Source organism: Oryx dammah, unplaced genomic scaffold, assembly GCF_014754425.2.
Source record: "Oryx dammah isolate SB20612 unplaced genomic scaffold, SCBI_Odam_1.1 HiC_scaffold_29, whole genome shotgun sequence".
In the NCBI taxonomy this organism is placed as follows: domain Eukaryota; kingdom Metazoa; phylum Chordata; class Mammalia; order Artiodactyla; family Bovidae; genus Oryx; species Oryx dammah.
The window spans coordinates 38,630,570-38,654,387 of NW_024070213.1; the positions used below are offsets into that span (position 1 = coordinate 38,630,570).

The 23,818-nt window shown below is 39.4% G+C and overlaps 1 protein-coding gene across 1 annotated transcript in view; it reads right to left on the minus strand.

Annotated features, from left to right (window-relative positions):
- LOC120858525 (protein O-mannosyl-transferase TMTC1) overlaps positions 1–23,818 on the minus strand; it is a 302,518-nt gene that overhangs the window by 2,482 nt on the left and 276,218 nt on the right. Inside the window, exons 14-19 of the mRNA XM_040234631.1 lie at positions 14,513–14,615; positions 12,053–12,188; positions 11,316–11,460; positions 10,357–10,494; positions 8,930–9,052; positions 6,496–6,573 (exon numbers count right to left, since the gene is read on the minus strand). Coding sequence (XP_040090565.1) covers positions 6,496–6,573; positions 8,930–9,052; positions 10,357–10,494; positions 11,316–11,460; positions 12,053–12,188; positions 14,513–14,615 — 723 coding nt within the window. The remainder of the gene's footprint in view (positions 1–6,495; positions 6,574–8,929; positions 9,053–10,356; positions 10,495–11,315; positions 11,461–12,052; positions 12,189–14,512; positions 14,616–23,818) is intronic.

Here is a 23,818-nt window from a genome sequence, read left to right on the forward strand (position 1 = left end):
CAGAGAAAAAGAAAAGGGACATTTATATTCTGATCCATCAGAATGCTTGCTTGAAGAACGGGGAGACTAAGAAACAGATCTTCTGGTCCATTTTAACATTAATGTCCTCATAAGGAGACCCTGTCTGCTTGTGTAATTTCATCTTTATCTGTTGGTGCTCTTGGAGAATCCATTTGTTTAAGCACCAGACCAGATGGAGAATGTGAAAGATAAGGGTTATGCCATAAGTTTAAATGGCAGGAAAACAGATTTTCAATTCTATTAATACAGTGTATGAAGCTATCATCTCATAGTGTTCTCATAGGGTTAACACTATTCCTTTGTAATCAAATGGAACCAAAGCACTGGAAATTCATAATTAGAGCGAAAGGAAGAGAGAGAAGGTTGAGTCAGGGGAGAGGGGTGTGTGTGTGTGTGAGAGAGAGAGAGAGAGAGAGAGAAATATTTTTGAAATTGCAAGAGTAATGATTAAAAAGTAGATAGTTTAGGAATCTATTATACCTACTTAGTGACAGGAAATATTTTAATCTTCACCTTAAACCATAAAAGCAACTTTTGCCTAATACAGGCTTTAGTGCAAATATGCTTTTATAAAATGAAAGGAACTGATAATAAATAATATAGAGTCAAATTTATCCCATACTCAAGGTGTGTGACCATATATATCTGCTGGATACTCTAAAGGCAGGAGGGAAGGCATGTTGCTCCAGGTCTGTTAAAGACCCCTGTCTTCACCCTCTATTGGTCCCCATCTGTTTTGTTTTTGAATAAATTAAATATTTCAGTTTAACTGGCAACCACATGTGCCTGGTCCCAGAAGATCCCTGGCAACAAGTAAGAATTATTAACTTTTTTCCCAGATTCTTTTCTGCCACTAAGTGTATTCCTTCTGTATAGTTGACTCTCTTTAAGATCTGTGTGCTGCCAAGTCTTAGCAGTAAGATCGGTAGAGATCTCTTCATTCTAAAAAACCATGAATTTGTTCTATTTTATTCTCAGTTACAGCTCCATGTGGATAAAGACTAGTTACTCTCTAAATGTTCATTACAACTTAAAATAGTACCTCTTTGAATAAAAGTAACCCACTCCAGTGTTCTTGCCTGGAGAATCCCAGGGACGGTGGAGCCTGGAGGGCTGCCGTCTATGGGATCGTGCAGAGCTGGACACGACTGAAGCGGCTTGGCAGCAGCAGCAGCAGCAAAGTAAAAGTGCTATGTAGCAATATCAACATTTATTTTATGCTTAAATGAACTACCTCCCGAGTGTCAGGACCTTAGACACCTGCCTGCCATATAATGAGCACTCAATCTGATGCCATCATTACTGTTATTATTAAATGACTGTGTGTATTTGTGTTAAGTTGCTTTAGTCGTGTCCGACTCTTTGCGACCCCGTGGACTGCAGCCCACCAGGCTCCTCCGTCCATGGGATTCTCCAGGCAAGAGTACTGGAGTGGGTTGCCATTTCCTTCTCCAGGGGATCTTCCCAACCCAGGGATCGAACCCGGGTCTCCCGCATTGCAGGCAGACGCTTTAACCTCTGAGCCACCAGGGAAGCCCTGGCATGTGCATAAATGAAAGTATTTCAGATTATTAACACTGATTCTGGTAAGAGGCTAAACAGAATTCTGAACAAATAAGAACCTGGATTTAGCTACATGACTATTTTTTAAAATTCAAGTATTTAATCTTTAGATTGTCTCTTGACATTTCTTAAGCATAGCACATATATGCAGACAACTGAACATCTGTGGCTCTCAAATTGCTCTCAGACTGTGTTCTTACTGTGGTTGATTTTGAAATTGTTTACCCAAGAGGTTTCTCTGAATTTAGGCCTCAGCCTGGTACCAGGCATCACCATCTCAGATCATCAGCTTTCTCTGTCTTTTCAACAAAATCTAGTCATAGAGTTATTTTCTCTCACTCGAATTGCTCTTTTCTTAATGAAACTGGAAGCCCCCTTTTAAGTAAGTTATATCCCTTAATTCAACGTCCCCAATTTCTAGGTGCTAGGTGGGGAATTTGAATTATCCAATTTATAGAACTGTGCTAGCTACTACGAAGGCCACTAGTCCTCGGTGTCTATTTAAATTTAAGTTAATGATAATTAAGAATTGAGTTGCTCAACTGCACCAACCAATTTTAAGTGCTCAACAGCCACAATGGGCTAGTGGCTACTGCCTTGGACAGTACATACATGGAACATTTTCATCACTGAAGAAAGTTCTATTAGCCAGTTCCATCCTAGAAAATGCATTAATGTCATAAGGCAGAACTGAAAATAGTACTTGGTGATATGGCCCAGCTGGTGCAACTCTGATTCAGTTCAGTTCAGTTCATTGGCTCAGCCGTGTCCGACTCTGCGACCTCATGGACTTCAGCACGCCAGGGCTCCCTGTCCATTGTCAATTCTCAGAGCTTGTTCAAACTCATGGCCATCAAGTTGGTGATGCCATCCAACCATCTCGTCCTCTGTCTCCCCTTCTTCTCTTGCCTTTAATCTTTCCCAGCATCATGGTCTTTTCCAATGAGGCAGTTCTTTGCATCAGGTGGCCAAAGTATTGGAGCTTCAGCTTCAGCATCAGTCCTTCCAATGAATATTCAGGACTAATTTCCTTTAGGATTGATTGGTTTGATCTCCTTGCAGTCCAAGGCACTCACAAGAGTCTTCTCCAATACCACAGTTCAAAAGCATCAGTTCTTCAGTGCTCAGCTTTCTTTATAGCCCAGCTCACACATCCACACATGACTACTGGAAAAACCATAGCTTTGACTAGATGGACTTCTGTCAGCAAAGTAATGTCTCTGCTTTTTAATATGCTGTCTAGGCTGGTCATAACTTTCCAATAAAAGAGTAAGTGTCTTTTAATTTCATGGCTGCAGTCACCATTTGCAGTGATTTTGGAGCTCAAGAAAATAAAGTCTCTCACTGTTTCCATTGTTTCCCCATCTATTTCCCATGAAGTGATGGGACCGGAAGCCATGATCTTAGTTTTCTGAATGTTGAGTTTTAAGTCAATTTTTTCACTCTCCTCTTTCACTTTCATCAAGAGGATCTTTAGTTCTTCACTTTCTGCCAAAAGGGTGGTGTCATCTGCATATCTGAGGTTAATGATATTTCTTCTGGCAATCTTGATTCCAGCTTGTGCTTCCTCCAGTCCAGCATTTCTCATGATGTACTCTGCATATAAGTTAAATAAGCACAGTGACAATATACAGCCTTGACTTACTCTTTCCCTATTTGGAACCAGTCTGTTGTTCCATGTCCAGCTCTGACTGTTGTTTCTTGACCTGCATACAGATATCTCAGAAGGTAGGTGAGGTGGTCCCTTTCAGAATTTTCCACAGTTTGTTGTGATCCACACAGTCAAAGGCTTTGGTGTAGTCAATAAAGCAAAAGTAGATGTTTTTCTGGAACTCTCTTGCTTTTTTATAATCCAATGGATGTTGGCAATTTGATCTCTGGTTCCTCTGCCTTTTCTAAATCCAGCTTGAATATCTGGAATTTCACAGTTCACATACACTTGAAGCCTGGCTTGGAGAATTTTGAGCATTCCTTTGCTAGCGTGTAAGATGAGTGCAATTGTGTGGTAGTTTGAACATTCTTTTGACATTGCCTTTCTTTGGGACTGGAATGAAAACTGACCTTTTCCATTCTTGTGGCCACTGCTGAGTTTTCCAAATTTGTTGGCATATTGAGTGCAGCACTTTCACAGCATCATCTTGCAGGATTTGAAACAGCTCAACTGGAATTCTATCACCTCCACCATCTTTGTTCATAGAGATGCTTCCTAAGGCCCACTTGACTTTGCATTCCAGGATGTCTGGCTCTAGTTGAATGATCACACCATTGTGGTTATCTGGGTCATGAGGATCTTTTTTGTATAGTTCTTCTACGTATTCTTGCCACCTCTTCTTAATATCTTCTGTTTTTGTTAGGGTGATACTGTTTCTGTCCTTTATTGTGCTCATCTTTGCATGAAATGTTCCTTTGGCATCTCTAATTTTCTTGAAGAGATCTCTAGTCTTTCCCATTCTATTATTTTCCTTTATTTCTTTGCACTGATCACTTAGGAAGTCGTTCCTATCTCTCCTTGCTATTCTTTGGAGCTCTGATTGTGAAAGTGAAAGTGTTAGTCACTCAGTCGTGTCCGACTCTTTTCAACCCCATGGACTGCAGCCTGCCAGGCTCCTCTATCCATGGAATTCTCCAGGCAAGAATATTGGAGTGCATTGCCATTTCCTTCTCTAGGGTATCTTCCAAACCCAGGAATCGAACCCAGGTCTCCTGCATTACAGGTAGTTTCTTTACCATCTGAACCACAAGGGAAACTCCAGTAATAAAAACTGTATTATAGTTTTTCTGCTTCATCCATTTCATTTTACATAGAACTTTATGAAAAATATAATCTTTTATTGCCAATAGTATGAGCAAGTCTCTCCTTCCCCCTGTTTGTCATCTCCTTGCAAAGTTTGATTCCAACTATCAACCTGGCCACAGCCCTCAGTACTTCCTAAGCTTCACCCAGACTCAGGCAAGGAGTAGGGCCCAGGAATGGGATAATACTGCTCGAGGCACATATTTCCTGGCAAGGCAAAGGTCACAGAAAGTTAATGGTTGTTCTTGAAGGCCTCATGATGATAATCCTGCATCCTGACGGTGACATCAGAATGACCACATCCAGGCCATGTGCCTGATCTCTATATCTGTGTTGGACTGAGTGAAAGTGTTAGTTGCTTAGTGGTGTCCAACTCTTTGCGACCCCATGGATGATAGCCCTCCAGGCTCTTCTTTCCATGGGATTTCCCAGGCAAGAACACTGGAGTGGGTTGCCATTTTCTCCTCCGAGCGATATTCTCAACCTAGAAATAAAATCTGCGTCCCTTGCATCTCCTGCCTTGGCAGGTGGATTCTTTACCACTAATGCCACCTGAAAAGCCCTGTGCTCCTCTGTTAGATGAAGGCTAATAGCTACAGAGTAACTATCCTGTTATTCTCTTCCATCTGTATAGTTATGGATCACGTTTTTGTTTTGTTGTGTTTCTAGGAGTGATTAGTTCCCACTTAATCATAAACCCTATTTATCCTTTGTTTAAATTATAATTACCATCTTGCTATTTGCTCAGGATAAAGTTTGAGAGAAGCCTGAAAAGAAGCTAGCTAAATAAGAGTGATCCTTTAAAATCACGTAAGACCATTGCATTTCTCTGCTGGAAGTCCTCCAAGGATCGCAACATGTTTGGCATAAGAGCTGAAGACCTTACAGTCCCCTTCCTTCATTGCCCTGTATCATCTGTCCCTGTGGCCTCTCCACCCCGGCTTCTAGCATTTCTATCATTGCCTCCCGCCTATTCCTCAGGTACACTGGCACACTCACACCTCAGGACCTCTGCGTGTGCGCTGTCCTACTTTTGCCATGTGGCTTGCTCCTTTCAGACCTTTGTTGAAACACCACTTTTTAACTAAGGCCATCCCTAACCACCTCAATTTAAAATTGCAGCTTTTATCCCCCAAACTTCCTATCTTCTTTCATTCTTTTATTCTCTATAGCACGTATCACTATCTGATATATTTCATGTGTATATGTATATATGTGGGTTTCCCAGGTGGCACAGTGGTAAAGAATCTGCCTGTCAATGCTGGAGATGTGGGTTTGATTCCTGGGTTGGAAAAATCCCCTGGAGCAGGAAACAGCAATCCACTCTGTAGTCTTGCCTGGAGAATCCCATGAACAGAAGAGCCTGGCAGGCTACAGTCCCTGTGGTTGCAGAGTCAGACATGACTGAGCATGCACACACACACACAATACACACACATACACACGAATTTAGTTATTGCCTGTTTTCCCCTCCTAGAATGTTAGCTCCACAAGACCAGGTATTTTTGCCTTGTGTTCACTGCTTTATTCCCGATCCCTAGGCATGTACCTGGTACATAGGATGTTCTCTAGCAATGCTTATCAAATGAATGGATGGATGAATGAGTGTCCGGGAATCTTTGATTTCCTGCCAAGGGCAGCTTCCACTTATTAATTCAAAGGTAGCTTCTTCTTCTCTTGAAAACAAACGTTTTTCAATATGTCAGGTAATAAAAGATATACTAAGTATAAGAAATAATAACCTTATATCTTGACAGTGAGTTAAGCTACAGAAAAATAAGCTGTATTAGTGCAGCTCCAACAAAACTTTAGTTTAGTTCACACAGCAGACTTTATCTACTATATGATGATACCTAAGTAGGAACTATTTTCTTTATGATAAAATTATGACATCTAATTTATATAGATTTGTTTTTTAAAATGGCTTCATGATATTCAATGTCTAGATAATACAAAGTGAACATAAATCCTGCTAATAACACTTTTAAGCACCTATGTTTTCAGTATTCAAATAATTCAAAGAGTAAATTAACAATAGTTTTTCAAACTTTTAAAGGGAAGAAAGAGAAAACACAAAGGGAAAACATGGTTCACATGAACAGGAATTATTTTCTTACCTTGATGTGCTGAATTCCACCCATGTTCATCCAAGCCTGTGCTTGATCTGGATTTAACTCCACGGCCGCTTTATAGCTCTAGATACATAAGAAATATCTTCAGGCTGGGAAATGAGAACCCATCTTTAACACTGTAGGATTGTGGAAAGCATTTTCTATATATGTGGAAATTTAAATGGTTGATAAAATGAACAGTCATGTCTAGTTCTCAGGTGTTCCCTTTATTTCTATTTTTTTTCAAAGCTGATGATTCTAAAGTGGAGGAAACTGAAATGTATAATTTCCTTGGAGAGCTAACCTCTGGACTCAAAAAGGCTGAAGACGCCTGCTAGGCATGCAGGTGATTTCTATTACATGCATCATTTCCCACTGGCCTCGATCTGCGAGAAAATGGTGCTCTTAGACGTTTTCACTGTAACTGGACTTTGCAAGAAAAAACTATAGAATCTTCGTTTCCTAAACAGCTTAACTTTCTCACAAAATTTGATCCGATTATTCAGCCCATGCTTAAATTCTTGCAGGGACTGGTATTCTGTATTTCTTTAATGACATCCAATAATTTTTTACCAGAGGATAGTTTTAATCATTAGAAAGCCTTTTTTCTTCTGCCTTGTGAAAGATCTTAAAGTGTTTGAAGAGAGTTACTTGTTTCTCAAATATTTTTTGTCTGAATAACATGTATCACAATGTCCTATCAGTGAAATACATTTTTAACATTTGCACGTTGTTTTGCATCAAAGGGTATATTCACCATTGAGCTTTGATTTTAAGAGTTGTCACTTTAAATAAAACTAAAGGCTAAGAGTACTGTTTTTGATTACAAAGCTAAGTATCCATGTGTATCTATTAATGTTCCTTGCTATTTTCCTGAATAAGAATCTATCTGAACAGATCCATAAATAACTAGAAACTGTCCATCACTTCTCTACTTCAGTTTGAGGAGAAAGAAGCAAATGTTAAGAAACTGTATTGCTAAAAAGTTGCTAAAGTAAACTGAAGAGTATGTTTTGTGTTAATTTTTATCAGCAGAATAAAATGTTTATTTCTTATTCTCTGTATGACCTTGAAAAAGTTAGAAAAGCTCTGAGTCTCAATTCAGTCATAAAATGAAGACAATGAGCATGTCTTTCTTATATGATTGTTGTGAAGATTATAATAAATGTGAATTATACATTAAAAAACTAACACTGTAGCTGCTATTATTGGCCAATAGCTTTACCCCTACTCTTCACAAATCAAGCCATAATGACTATTTAATCCATTAGTCAAGTAACTAGAAAATACTTTTGTTTTTAATACAATATATAAAATACAGACAGATATACATACCATATAAGTACTCCTACAAATGATCATGTAAGTTATAAATAATTAAAGAAAGACAGCATTGAAAGTTTCATAAGGCAGAGAAGAATTCAGTTTCTGCTCAGATAAGCCACCATTTCTGTTTTAACATTCACATTCAAATTAGTTTCTCCAAATATCTTTACGTGCTTTTCCAATAATATTTTAAAAGCCTCTTACATTTATTTTCAAAAACAATCTTATCATTTGAAATTTTACTTTTTTGCATAATTTTATGACTTCATTAATTATAACCTGTGGCTTTATTGTGGAAAATATATGGCATTTCTGTAACATTTCATTATGCTTGTAAATGTCTTTTTATTTCAAAGTGGGTTATCAATTTCATTCAAAGATACACACATTGAGCATCCCTAAGATGCAACATACTATGTTTTAGAACACAGAAGGAAGCAGTCCTTTCCACAAGGAAAATGCAGTCGAAACAGGGAGCTAACCAGCGCTGGTGCATGTGCACAGAGGGAAGAGGAAGGAGAGGATGGGGAGATGGAGAAGAGAGAGAGAGACACCTAACAACACAATATATGATGCTTTCAAATGACTGGTAGAGACAGGAAGTGTTTTAGGAGTTCATAGGAAACAAGTCACTGGATGAAAGGATGGTAGGGAGGGCTCCCTGAGGGAGACACAGGCCTGTGTTGGTGGATGCGTGGGATTCCGCAGGGACTGGTGGATGGGGTGGACGGTGTTACAGGACATGTGGAATGCCAAAGCTCCTTGGGGCACCAGTCTAGCTGAAACAGAGGGTTACTGAAGGCAGACAGAGAGCGAAGGAGTGAGAGAGAGAGAGAGGGGAAAGCTTACTTGAGGGCAAAATGTGGAATGCTTTAAACATCAAGCTAAAGGTGATAATTCAGAAAACAATGAGGCGGTATTGTAGAACTCCTAATGGTCAAAAACCAGAGGCTCAATTATTTTAAAAAATAAACTTACAATGTCAATTAATCAGAAAATTTACTCTATCAACATGCCATTGATCTTAGCTTTCAAAGTATATGTTTCATTAAAGATTGAGAGAGTATTAATTTTAATCCATGAATTTAATAACAATTTTATTAAGTGTTTATACCTCAAAAGCTTTGTCCAGCAGGTTCTGCTCTCTCAGTTGGTTTCCTTTTGTGAAAAAAAGCTCAGATATAACTTTTGGATCCTTTGGTTTCAGCTTGAGAGCCTTGTCTATAGCATCAAGTGCCTGTATAGGTTGGAAATTAAGACACAATAAGTGTAGATTAGATAAAGAAGAACTAACTTAAACGATATCTTTCATTCTTTTTGTTTTTATGTATTGGCTAGTGTGGTGAGTGATGATCAAAGCACATTCTTCATTTTATCTGATGTTCTCATTGAGGAATAATGCAGCCCTGACCAAATAATTTCCCTATAATCCAGGTTTCCTATTTATGTTAGTGACAATGAAATATCCCTGATCACTTTACAGGAACATTGTGTGATCCTATTGAAACCACATCTGGGGTTGGATGTTTTGCCCTGGCCACATGTCCGTCTGGACCACTCCAGCAGCCTCATCTCGGGGCCTGGTGCTCACTCTGCCCCTGGCACCCACTACCCCACACCCTGCAGCCAGAGATCCCTTCAAAACACAAACCTGACAAGCCTCTCTTCTCCTTAAAGCCTCAAAGCTTCTTGCAGTATCCCTTGTCCTGGTCCCAAGCCTTAGGACAGAGTGCCCAGCAACCTCTGTGGTTACATCTCACACGCCCCTTACTCCCTCAAGCCCATCCCTCAGATGGGCCATTCGTTGTTGACTTGGGGCCTTTTCATGTGCCGTTTCTTGCTTGGAATGCTACTCACTGCCCTTTTGTTTAATAACTCCTATCCTTCATTCAAACTTCAACTTCACGTCACTCTATAGAGAACCCTACCGCCCAGACTATTCGGGTTCCCTGGATATGCGCGTTAGGGACCATGCTGCTCTTCACGACATCACTGGGCACAACTATAATTCTGCGCTAGTTTTGTGATTACTTGTTCAACCTTTGTCTCCTCTTTGACTGTAAACTCCAGGAGGACAAGGGAAATAATTTTTGTGTTTTTTTTCCCCAACACCACTTTATTCCCATTTGATAAATATTTTGTCAAATCAGTTCATGAATCTACTGGTTATATGACTTAAAAATGAAGATAAACAGTACAGTTGCAACACAGGGCCATTGACGTGCCTTAAAGGGTTGTTACAAGGATTCTATAAGATATATTTGAGGGAACATGCAAAGTTATAAAACATACCAATGGTAGTCTTTATTGAGTTAGCTGAAAACAAACTGAGATGACCCCACATGAAACCTTCAGACCCAGAACAAACCAAGAAAACAACATTTCAAGGGGTTGTCTAAGCAGTCAAGGAGGTATCTATGAAAAGTGCCAAGGAATAATGATCAAGACTGCTCGCCCTTGTGAGAGTGCAGGCTGGAGGGTCATCAGCTATACCTGATTTGTACCCTGAACACAGACAATTCCAAACAGTGTGCTCTCTACCTTGTCATGCTGCTCCTGCTTGCTGTGGATGGCGGACAACAAGCGATAGCATTCAAGGCACCCGGTCTCCTCTGACACAATGTGACTGGTCATCGTTTCAGCTTCTTTTGTCTGTCCCATCACAGCCAAAACCTGAGCCTGCAAAACCACACGGACCTTGGCTTAGATAACACTTGGTTATCATCTTATCAAAGAAATCATTCAGGGAACATTTCCCACAAAAGTGCTCAGCGTCTATTTGTGACACACAGAGAGGGCTGACTTCCCACAGTTATTAACAATAGGCTTTAGTCTTCTGCTGTCTGTTTCTTTATGTAGGCATATGCCTGCATTTGTGCATGCATGGCTGGAACATCAGAGTCATTCAGTGAAATGACTTGTGCCTTTTTTAAACAAGTTGACTATGTGAAAGAGAAATTTTCCCCTATGGTTTCAACAGAACACTGTGTTTAAAACAAGAAAACAAGTTTGTTTTACTGTAAATCTAAGGAAAAAGAAGAGTAATGATCCCAAAATTGAAATAAAGTAAAGATTAAGAGATCGATAACCTCACGTCGCTCCGGAAAAAAATAACATGTATTAATAATATGTAGATGCACATAATATCTAAATACGCACATACATACATGTACACACACATACATATATACTTGAAAGGTGATAAATGCATCAAAATGCTAAAAATTTATCAATTTGGGTGAAAGAATGTGCAGGAGGCTATATAGAATTCTTGCAAAATTATGTAGGTTTGAAATTATTTTAAAAAAAAACATAAAAGTGTCTTTCGGGTCCATGTGTTTGGTGAATGCGTCTAACACTGGTTAAATATGAATATTCATTAAATGGATAGAGTATAGCATTCTAGTTCCCATTCTGAGGCTTACTAACTACAGCTCCCTATATTGCATGCCATGCATTTCTTCTCTTCTCCATCTTCTTTCTTTCCTCTGTCTACTCACCAGTGCCAGGCGGAGTTCCCTTTGGGAAGGCTGCAGGGCCACGGCTTCCCGGTAAGTCTGCAAAGCTTCTTCGTATCTGCCAGTGTTGTAATACAGCGCTCCCAGAGGTGACAGTATCTCAGTTTTGCGTGCTACCTGCAGGGCACTGAATTTGAGGAAACAAATGGACATTTTTCTTCTAATAGGTACATTTCCAAAGGTTGAAATTTAGATAAGGGACCACTGTCTATGGTTTGAGGCTATTCCCACCTGGTCTTTGTTTTTATATCAAGAAGAATGTTAAAAAAAAAAAAAGATCATGGTGCCATCCTCTGACTATAAGAATGTTTTTAGTGACCTAGCAATATGTAAATTGGGCCCCAAGGATCTTTTCCATTCACCGAGATAGGCTTGTGTATGCAAGTTTTTCATTTAGATCCATTTTTAAAATTGCTATTTGTAGTTTGGGTTGTTAAGTCCATAGCTTCAGAAAACAATGGACTAACTAAAATGAGAATTAAACTCCAAACTTGGTTTAGCACCATATTTTAACCAGCAGGCAAAAATGTCATTTATCAGGATATCATTTATCCTCATAGTACCATTTATGGTACTGTTCTCTGGAGAGGAGAATCTGTTTTGCCTGCATTGGCAAAATTTGCTAATATTCTGAAAGAATGTGTTCCAAATTACTAAGACTTTGATGGCCAACTGCAGGGACTTTGGGTGACTTACAAAGTAAAAAATAGGACCTTTACCGTTTGTACCACTCTTCAGCCACACTGTTGTCTCCCAGTGACCTGTAGAGCCTCCCCAGGTTCACCATGGCCACATGATGGCTTGGGCTAAGTTTGATGGCCTGTTGGTAATGGGCCACTGCCTTCTCTGGAAAGCCTGCAACCAGTGGTAGGTTGGTAAGAGCAGAGCATGACTTTGTTATAAAACAGACCAACTCTTTTTCTTTCTTTTTAACATATGAACTCTTTTAATTTCTCTTCTGGTAATGATAAATTTTCTTGCAGCCATACCATCAAATTATTCAGTTTGTAAATTAGCACACATTTTACCTTCTTGCCACCACCTAACTTTGGACCATTTCACTATTCATTTTCACTTAAAACCTATTTATTTTATTAAATATATTATTTTCATCAAAGTGTTTTTTGGCTATTGCCCTAGCTGATAGGATGTTTTGAAATTATCAGTGATTGTTATTTACACAAGATACTGTTGCTTCTCACTATATTCAAAGGAGAATGTGCTATGATAGAAAGAAAACTGTCCTGAAGCAACCTCTGAGGGTCTATTACAATTATTCTACTGCAACCTAGTGACTGAGACACTCCTTTAAATAAGGCAGTTGCTGTATTTTGAAAATATCTTTTTAAATAGTATGTTTTTGTTTAGATGGTATTTATTGAATGGGGTTTTAATAATAATAATAAGACCAACTTGCATTTGTCCAATGCATTATATATTTTAGAACCTTTTAGTTAAACAACCTCATATGATTTTTGCAGATGTTTTGATCCTATTTAGCTGTCTTTTGAAAGCACTTAGTTCCCTCTTGGGATTTGCTGCTACCGCTGCTAAGTCACTTCAGTCGTGTCCGACTCTGTGCGACCCCATAGACGGCAGCCCACCAGGCTACCCCGTCCCTGGGATTCTCCAGGCAAGAACACTGGAGTGGGTTGCCATTTCCTTCTCCAATGCACGAAAGTGAAAAGTCAAAGTGAAGTCGCTCAGTCGTGTCCGACCCTCAGCAACCCCATGGACTGCAGCCTACCAGGCTTCTCCATCCATGGGATTTTCCAGGCAAGAGTACTGGAGAGGGGTGCCATTGCCTTCTCCGTCTTGGGATTTAAGTGATATTAAAAAATATTATCACTTTATAGATATAGATGCAGAAGTGCAAAGAAATTAAGAAACTCAACAAAAATCCCAGGGCAAGTGAGGATAAAGGCCAGAACTAGAATCAAGTCCTTCTGGTCTGATGAGATTCCCCAAAGAACCTTCCTTGTGAAATTATATGTAAGTGAATGAATTGTGGAAGGGTCTAAAGTTCTACATGGTGTGTTTACTTGCACAGACATCTTCCCAAGTCTATCTTCTTTGAATGCAAGTTTGACCAGGAGGTGCCAAAAAAAACCTCTGCATGTGTAAGGGTCTATGTATAGGTCACAGGTGAGAGGGAGAATAATACCAGTACAAAAGCATGAATATAGTGGGAGTGTGGAAAGGTATACAGTGGTTAGATTTGGGGGTTGGGGTGGGATATTTTGTTGTTGAAGGAAGAGGGCTAGATCAGGCCAACAGGCTAGATCTCTTATTCTTTTTCTGTAAAATTTTTGATACCTAATTTATTATTATGTTGCTAAGGAACCAGCAGGTGGCACCATGAAACAATTTTGTTTTACAAGCAAAAATAAGGGATGTTTCCTAGGTTTATCAGAATGTAAATTTATGTCCTATGGAACAGAAGAGCTTCAAATATCCTAGAAAATAAAAACCCTCTTGAGCATTTCATATCGACAAAATAATTAAAATTGAATTTGATTGCAGGGAAGGTAGTCTAATAGTTAATGAGAACAAAGTGGTGTTTTTGTATTAAATTCAAGTATCTTTTCATCCTTTCTAAGTATTCAACACACGCCAACAGTATGTGGGAGTGCAAACCATAAAGAAAACAGAATCCCTGCCCAGTAAAGTTTTACATTAAATGAGACAAAGCAAGTATATTTTATATAGCACCTGTTCTATAAGACTATATCAATTATAATGGAACAGTTCCTTAGTATCACATAAGGAACAATGAAATAATTCTAGAGACTTTTAAATCAGCTGTAGAAAAGTATTTACCATCTGCCAGTAAATTGATTCAGAGGCAGTTTCTGCATCATGGTAGAGAACAGTTCATCATTATAGATTTATAAACTTGTATAAATGCTATTCAAAGGAGACAGCTACTCGTTAAACCATCAAGGCCACTTTCTGGCCACCTGGGAAGTTTTCCTGAATGATCTGATTATAAGAATGGGGCAGATTTTACCAAACTGAGACTGAAGATTTAGAAAACTGACAGCAAGTACAATGGGACTGTCAATGTGAGTTTCCTGCCAAGCCCAGTGAGTTCTACTTTTGAAGCATTATTTGGGTGGATTGCCACTTAGCTTGTTAGATAGTATTATCTCATCTCAACAGGTTCTCTTTAATCTCACCAGTATCAACTAGGAAAACTCCATAGTTGTTGTGTAAGTCTGAACTGTCTGGGCATTTCTTTATTCCAGCCAGGTATATTTCCTCAGCTTCTTTAAATCTCTCCTTAAAAAAAGAACAAAGAAAAATACATGAGAGAATTTTTTTTTAATCAGCAATAAACTGAATAACAGAAATAGGAAAAGCAGAAAATAACTTACTGAACATCTGCTATGCAATAGGCACCAAGATCAAACACTATTTACTTTGAGTTAAAGTCAGTGTCAACTGCATGGATATCAATGATATCATACTTGTGTTTAGTTCCTTCAGCACAAACCAGCTGATGTTTACTAAGAAGCAACATCTTGGATGTGAGAAGTGGACTATAAAGAAGGCTGAGCACAGAAGAATTGATGCTTTTGAACTGTGGTGTTGGAGAAGATTCTTGAGAGTCCCTTGGACTGCAAGGAGATCCAACCAGTCCATCCTAAAGGAGATCAGTCCTGAATATTCATTGGAGGGACTGATTTTCAAGCTGAAACTCCAATATTTTGGCCACCTGATGTGGAGAGCTGACTCATTTGAAAAGACCCTGATGCTGGGAAAGATTGAGGACAGGAGGAGAAGGGGATGACAGAGGAGGAGATGGTTGGATGGCATCACTGACACAATGGACATGGGTTTTGGTGGACTCCAGGAGTTGGTGATGGACAGGGAGGCCTGGTGTACTGCAGTTCATGGGGTCGCAAATAGTCAGACACGACTGAGTGACTGAACTGAACTGAACATCTGAAAGGATCTGCCCTACAGAAAAAGACTGAAAGTGGATGTTTGAATTGGATGCCTTCCATCCCAACAACCCTCTGGATGAAAACAGGTGATCCATTCATATAGGAATGTCTTCTGAGGTGGGTGATCTCACTGGGAGACAGGGTTATGGTGGCTGTTCAGTCGCTAAGTTGTGTCTGACTCTTTGTGACCCCATGGGCTGCAGCACGCCAGGCTTTCCTGTCCTCCACTATCTTCCAGAGTTTGCTCAAACTCATGGGAGGCCTGGCTATTTGTCTAACAGCTGCATTTGCATGGATAGCTCTCCTACCTGTACTGTATGATTTTGAGGGGAGAATTTTTTGAAGGAAGTGGGTGTGGAGGTTGATGCTGATTATGGGAGGGATTTGTGAGAGTTGGACTGTGAAGAAGGCTGAGCACCGAAGAATTGCCGCTTTTGAACTGTGGTGTTGGAGAAGACTCTTGAGAGTCCCTTGGACTGCAAGGAGATCCAACCAGGCCATTCTGAAGGAGATCAGTCCTGGGTGTTCTTTGGAAGGAATGATGCTAAAGCTGAAACTCTAGTACTTTGGCCACCTCATGCGAAGAGTTGACTCATTGGAAAAGACTCTGATGCTGGGAGGGATTGGGGGCAGGAGGAGAAGTAGACGACCGAGGATGAGATGGCTGGATGGCATCACTGACTCGATGGGCACGAGTCTGAGTGAACTCTGGGAGTTGGTGATGGACAGGGAGGCCTGGTGTGCTGCGATTCATGGGTCACAAAGAGTCGGACACGACTGAGCGACTGAACTGAACTGAACTTGCCTATCTTTTTTTAAAAAAAATTTCTATAGCTTACCAAACCATTTGTTACTTCCCTTATCACCCTCCACTATCCATCTCTGAGCTGCATCCTTCCAATAGGAATACAGGGTCCCTCAAAGGCACACCTGCAACTCCTCCCTTTGTGGCAAGGCCCACATCAATTGCCACAGCTTCAACAGATCTTCTTCCAGTTGCCTTGGTTTTCTACTCTAATGATCCACTTTAACACACTTCAGTAATTCTGAATTAGCTTTTAGGCACATTTTCCACAACCATCTGAGATTGTCATGTCACACTTTCTTTTATAATATAGAAGGTAATGGCTAATTAATGACTCAAAGCCACTCAGGTTCTAACAATAACTCACAAGTAAACCACTTCCTAGTACTGCTATGAATGTCAGGTGAAAGGCAATGGTTTGGCATAAAACACAGAGCAACTTTTCCTTTAGTGTGCTCTGATCATGGACACTGTCCATAATTTTATCAGAAGTTACTACTACTAAGCATTCAAACAGACACAGGAAAAGGGAATGACAGCACCATTTTTCTCAGACATGACACCTTAAGCTTGTGAGTAAAAATGCCCTGAGTACTGAACAAGAAGTCAAGATGTCTAAATCTGATTTGACACAGAAAGGCAAAGACACTTAACTCTTGGTAGAATGACCAATGCCATCTCTCTTAATCTACATACTTAAGTACCATTTAGGGAACAAGGTGTGGTTTAAATTTGGCAAATTTCTCTTATTTGAACTGCAAATCCATACTGCAGCAAAAATGGATTTCCATGTTTCTAAAAATGTGTTTTCTAATGGCTAAACTCAAAAGAATTGTCAAACTAAAACAAAAAAAACTCAAAGATGAATGAAAAATCTCAAGCTATTTCTTTTCAATCTATTGAAGAAAAAAAAAAAAACTTGATGAAGATATCACCCACTGTGTGTGTGCACGTTAAGTCGCTTCAGTCGTGTCTGACTCTTTGCCACCCTATGGACTTAGCCTGCCAGGCTCCTCCAGAATCCATGGAATTCTCCAGGCAAGAATACTGGAGTGGATGCCGTGCCCTTCTCCAGGGGACCTTGCTGACCCAGGGGTCAAACCTTCATCTCTTAAATCTCCTGCATTGGCAGGTGGGTTCTTTACCACTAGTGCCACCTGGGAAGCCCCATCACCCACTGAAGGTCTCACAAATTGGTGAGTGTACATGTGTGTGTGTTAAATGGAGACAGGCAAGTCACAAATTACATAATATCCCAATTGAATTAATAGAGAATAGTATTGGATATTTACGCACTTGCCCATTCATTCAGCACATGTTTTCAGTAATTACTATAGAAAGCACAGCATAGTGATTAAGAACGGGGCTGCCATATGGAGGTGCCTCAAAAAAGTAAAAATAGACTTGCCGTATGATACAGCAATCCCACTCCTGTGCATATATCCAAACAAAGTATAATTTAAAAAGATACATGTACCCCTATGTTCATAGCAGCACTATTTACAATAGTCAAGACATGGAAACAACCTAAATGTCCATTGACAGACGAATGATAGAGAAGATGTGGTGTATTTATACAGTGGAATATTACTCAGCTATCAAAAAGAATGAAATAACACCATAATACCATTTGCAGCAATGTGGATGGACCTGGAGATTATCATACCAAGCAAAGTAAGTCAGAAAGAGAAAGACAAAATACCATATGACATCACTATAGTATGTGGAATATAAAATACAACACAAATGAGCGTAACTACAGAAAAGACACAGACTCACAGACATTGAGAACAGACTTGGTTGCCAAGGCAGGGGGAGGTGGGTAGGGGAGGAGAGGAGGAAAGGAATGGGAGTTTGCGATTAGCAGAAGCAAACTATTATATATAGGATGGATAAACAACAAGGTCCTACTGTATAGCACAAAGAACTACATTCAATATCCCATGATAAACTAGAACAGAAAAGAATATAAAAAGGGAAATGTTTTTATATATATAGAGAGAGGCTTCCCAGGTGGCACTAGTGCTAAAGAACCTACCTGCCAATGCAGGATACATAAGAAACATGGATTTGATCCCTGGGTCAGGAATATCCCCTGGGCAACCCACTCCAGTATTCTTGCCTGGGGAATCCCATGGACAGAGGAGCCTGGTGGGCTACAGTCCATAGGGTCACAAAGTATTGGAGATGACTGAAGTGACCTAGCACCCATGCGCGTGCGCGCGCACACACACACACACACACACACACACACACACACGACTGAATCACTGTGCTATACAGCAGAAATTGATACAACATTGTAAATCAACTGTACATCAATAAAATTAGAAAAAAGAATTGGGCTGCCAGTGCTTGGCACATGGATTGGAATCCCAACCCCGCCATTTACTGTCCCTATGACTTTACTTCCCCTCTATGTTGCCAAGTGTAAAGGAATAACCTATTTCAGAAGGTTGTTCTGAAGATTAAGTGGATTAAAACAGTTGAAGCCCTCGGGACAATGCCTAGCAAGTAGCACTTTGTCATGTCAGCCTCTACCCTTATTACTACTACTAGGAGTAGTATTTGTTGAGCACGTTTAAATTCAGAGATGGCATTAGTATCAAACACTAACACTGGTCATAACAGAAGAAAATCTTGATTTTAAAGAAATGGTTACCCAGGTTCAGATTAGCCAGGGCATTGTTCCTCTGGCCTCTAAGAAATTGTTTACTGACCTCTGTATCAGAGATGATTAAAAAAAATTAAAAGGAAAAACATTCAGGTTACTTACTTTTTCTCATATAGGGTTAACTAAAGAGCTTTGATGGGAAATGCCACAGGGACCGGGTTGTAACACCTGATAAGGCCACAGTAACGATACCAGGGAACCTGGGCTCGAGATCGGTGCACTTACCTCTTTACTACCCTGATCACATTGAATTGTATTCCGTAGCTGTCTTTGAGCTCCTTAAATAGAAGCATTTTGTTTCAGTCCTCCCCAGGTCTTGGGCATCTGTCTCCCAGGGGTATAAGTAGTAGCACCACCCACGTGTCAAGTATATAGCAGAGACAGAAGAGTGGGTAACAGACAGTCCTACCCTCACAGACAAGACAGTGAGATTTGGGCAAGAGGGAGACACTGTGATGGCTGGGGACAGAGTCACAAAAGCAAGGTGCTTGGGAATCAAACAGGAGTGACACCCAGACTGGTGTTTAATAGATTCTCCAAATGCCAGGAAATGCAGGTTACCATTAACTCCAGCAACTGTATAATATGAAAATGTGCTCGAAAAAAATCTGTGCTATTTGAGATCTTAAAAATATCTTTATAACTAAACTGTGAGAGAGTTGAAAGATATTTTTCCTGAAAGGAATAAAATTGATGTCCTCATATTCTAAGTTGCTGAAGTCAAAAACAAGAGCTTTCAAGTGCCATTACTGTTGTGCCTGATTTAATTTTACTTTTTCCCCACACTCCTGGCTGCTCCAAAAAGGCAAAGAGATCACTTTTTCATCTAAAATCCATTTTTGGATTTATGAGCTGGGTCTCCACTAGAAATGCAATTTTCAAAGTCCAAAGAAGTAATGCGATTTAAAAGACCATCCATGTCTAGAGAAAGTAATCACATTCCTGTGCCTTTGGTATCCCCAAGGGCAGCCTCCAGACTCGGGTTCTATGAAAAATGTTTTCAATATCTGTCTTTCTTGTCCTTTCACTTGACTGTAAATTTCAAAGAATGATTAACTCCACTTATTAAAAAATGTAAAGGAACCACCAGTGCAGGAGAAAAATGCTTTCTAGGTATTTATTTAAAACAAATTTCACCTTCTCTGGAAGGGCAGTGCATTTATCTTCAAAAGCAGTATACTTAATCCCTCAAGTTCAATTTCATTTACCTCATCTGGCTAGATGTCCTGACCTAAGCTGATCACTCCTAGTCTCCACTGACTTGTGAGAGCCAGAGGAAATGAATATAAGCTATTTATAGGACAACTTTAATTAAAAATGTTTGTGACCCGGAGAATAGTTCTGACAAATAATATGGCCACCAGAGTCCCCAACCAACCACTGCCTCAGCATGAAATCAGCCTTCGAGGACAGTGGCTAAAAATGGGCAGTGTGCAGCCATGGGCCCCACTCCAAGGCTCAAAAGAATTTTCAGTGGGGTGGAAACCAAAGAGCCCGGGGGGAGAGATAAAATACTGTCAACATCTCCACACTGTACGTGCTGTAATTACCGACATGGCATGCTTTTCACCTCAACGAAGGGAAAGTGAGAAGTAGATCTGAAAATGGGCCTTTAGTCATTTACTCTCGGGCCAACTGATATGTCTGGAAAAGATTTCTTATAGTTCAAACTGCAGCAACCAGGAGAGCAAATGGACATGGGCTCAATGCAGCTATCTTCAAACTTCTGGTTTGCACTCTAAAACTTACTGAGGACCCCAAAGAGCTTGGTTTATATGATGTACATTTATGAACATTTACCACAACAGAAATGAAGCAGATATTTTTCTTTAATAAACTGATAATAAACTATATTTACTTAAAATAATAAACCAATATAACATATTCATAAGAAAATATATTTTTCCAAAGCAAAAAAAAATTAGTGAGAAGACTGATATTATTTTCTATTTTTCCAAGTAGTTTAAATAACTGGATTGATAGAAGATAGCTGGGTTCTTATATTTACTTTTATACTAATCTATTTCTGTATGTTTTTTAGCCGAAGTATGTGAAGGAATGTGGTCTCACACAGACATTCAGTTGGAAAGGGGAGAATATTTTCATATTCTTTTCATGACTGTGAATACATCACATAGCCTATAAAAAACTACTGTATACTTGGGAAATAATTAGAGTAAAAAAGGCAAATTACCTGTAACTATTATAAAAACTGCATAAACCTTCTTGGACCACAGGAGGCCTAGTCAACCCTTTGTGAACAGCTGCTCAATGAATGCCTGTAACATGTTCTTACTGTATGGCAGGTGTAGGTTGTGATATTCCAAAGTGGTGAAAGACCAACGGGGATGGAGCAGGAAGGGTGTGTGCTCTGATATCACGGCTGTGCATCTGGTCTGCTTCCCAGCCCTTTGACTCTGACCAACGATGTGTGCACACAGATCTGTCAGGGGTCTCCCCATTAGCCAAATGACTATTTACCATTACAAGCCTGGCAAATGTAGGTAGGACCACTCGACATTTAAATTCATGTCAGTGACTTCTCCAGGCAGCTCTTTAAGACACAATGGCTCAGAACATAAAGCAGAGATGCCTCTTTTCTCACCCTCTCCTTTGCTTTTACTTTCTTTATTAAACAGTTCTTCCCCCATCAGTCACTGACATGGACGTTTATGAGAAAGGTGCTGGCAAAATTTAGATGTCTAATACTCTTTTGCATTTGACTGAAATGAATCAATTAACTTGGCATCCCTCCTCATCAAGGAATTTGGGTATTTCTAATCCTCAATTTTCTCCTCACCCAGCAGACTGTGATTGACATCACCCTGTGACAATTTAAGAAAGAAATGATGACTTTAAAGAGGAAATGCTAAGAATCATAAAAGCTAAAGAGAAAGTATGACAAATGTGACAGTGTGTAACAGTCGACAGACCAGGAAAAGGGTGGCCAAAGAAACCACCCCCACACCCCGCAAAAAAAAAAAAAAAAAAAAAGAGAAAGAGATACCAGGAAGAGTGGAAGGGGAGCTACATGTTCATGGAATTGCAGCTTTCCCATTTCCAAACGGTTCTCCTGTTCTTCTGTCGTCATTCTACGTACTTTCAGGCACACAACTTTGCTCCCCTAAGAGGAAGGAATCACACTGTTCCCACTGCACAGCCCTCACCTGGTCTAATTTCTATAGCCAGAAAACTTTTCCTAATGATTTTTTATCTCATTAATATCTATATGTTCTTAAGGTACCAAGCTGAATTTCACTCTTTGGGCAGTGATCCTCTCCCCAAACACCATACTCACATGAGATCAGGTCCCTGTGACCCTCTCACTGGTACTCTCTTTGCACATTTGTCACAACTGGGTGAGGTGTTGGGCAGAGGGTGGTAATTATTCCCCTAAGAGTATTCTTCTCTTTTAGACTCTAAGTTCTATGAGTTAAGACCCATACTTGCAACTTCTTCTAATACTTGGTGATACTTAAGTGCTCAATAAATAAGAATTGAACACTTAAATCGATGAATTATTATGTTAGGGTTCAGCTCAAGGTGACCTGACCATACATGCAATGGTATATGTGCCTGAATCTATCCCAAAGATGACACTTGTCAAACAAGAGAAATCGACCTTATTTTTGATCTATACTTCTAATTTATATTTTATTGTTCCAATTTTCTTTCCATTCTTATATCAGTTAAAGTCATATCCCCAGACACTTAAAGAAACATATTTTAAGTGTTATCAAATTAATTAATTGAGTTTTTCCATAGGCTGGCAATAATTTACAGTGATAATGTTATAATTTACAGGATGATAATGTTAACTTCATTTCCTTTACTGATGTGTAATGCAAGCTATATAATCCATGGCAAGAGGAGGCTGGTTAAAAATGATGGTGGGCTTGTAAATGTTTACAACCCTATCTGTGAAGCTGGAGTATAGCCAGTTCTGAATGCTAATGAAGAACCAAAAGAGACTAGTAAGCCAGAGACCACTTAAACTTTGAACCTAAGAGTTTATTTTCTATTCTGTTTTCTTGACTTCTGTGCTGCAGTAGACACAGAGTGGCAACTTTCTTCTGCATCCTTTTAGGTATTTAACATCTATGACAACCCACCCTGCTGGGTGTTGTCTATCGTTTTTCTTCTCCTTTTCCACATGGATACTTGTACTCCTAACCTCATTAACTACAGCCTATTACCACAGTCCAATCCTGGGACCCCAGCATCATATGCTGAAAGAGCAGTGGGAGAGGAGTCAAGTTACAGGCCCCATTCTTGGTCCTGACACTAGTTATCTGTATGACCTTGAGCAAACTTAATTCTGTGCACCTCATATTTCTATCTGCAAAATGAGGAGGTTTAACAGTTCTTTAAGGTTCCCCTGACACACTACTCTTCCATTTTCTCCTAAGATAAATTAGCTAACCATAATATAGATGCATTTACTTGAAGTCCTAAATCTATCTTTCCAGTCCTGATCTCTTGCACTGTCACCTGTCCACATGCTATTTCCATTTAAATGTTCCACTAACATTCAAGACAGAGGTTACAGACTGCTGGTGGTATTCTGTATTAGTACTGTTCTTTTAGAAACCATCTTAGGAATGCATCTCAAGAGTCATGAAATATGCAGATACACTTTGATATGGGAATACTTCTGGAAATCTATCATTAGGAAATGATCCAAAACACTGGATCATAAAGAAGAAAAAGTCACACACACACACAAGAACCTGAATGACCAATACTTAAGATATTATTATATAAATTATAATTCAGCATTTCATAAACTAGTAAGTAGGTATTAAAGTGGTATTTATGAAGATCATTTAACAGTATGAAAATATGTATAATTTATATATAACATAATAGCAAGTCAAAAGAATAGGATATAAATTACATGTGACTATTAAGCATGAAAACAAAAAATGCTAATTTGAAAAGATATTTCCACCTGTATGTTCACTGCAACATTATTTACAATAGCCAAGCTACAAAAAGTGTCCATTGATGGATGAATGGATAAATAAATGTGACACATACACACACACATATATGC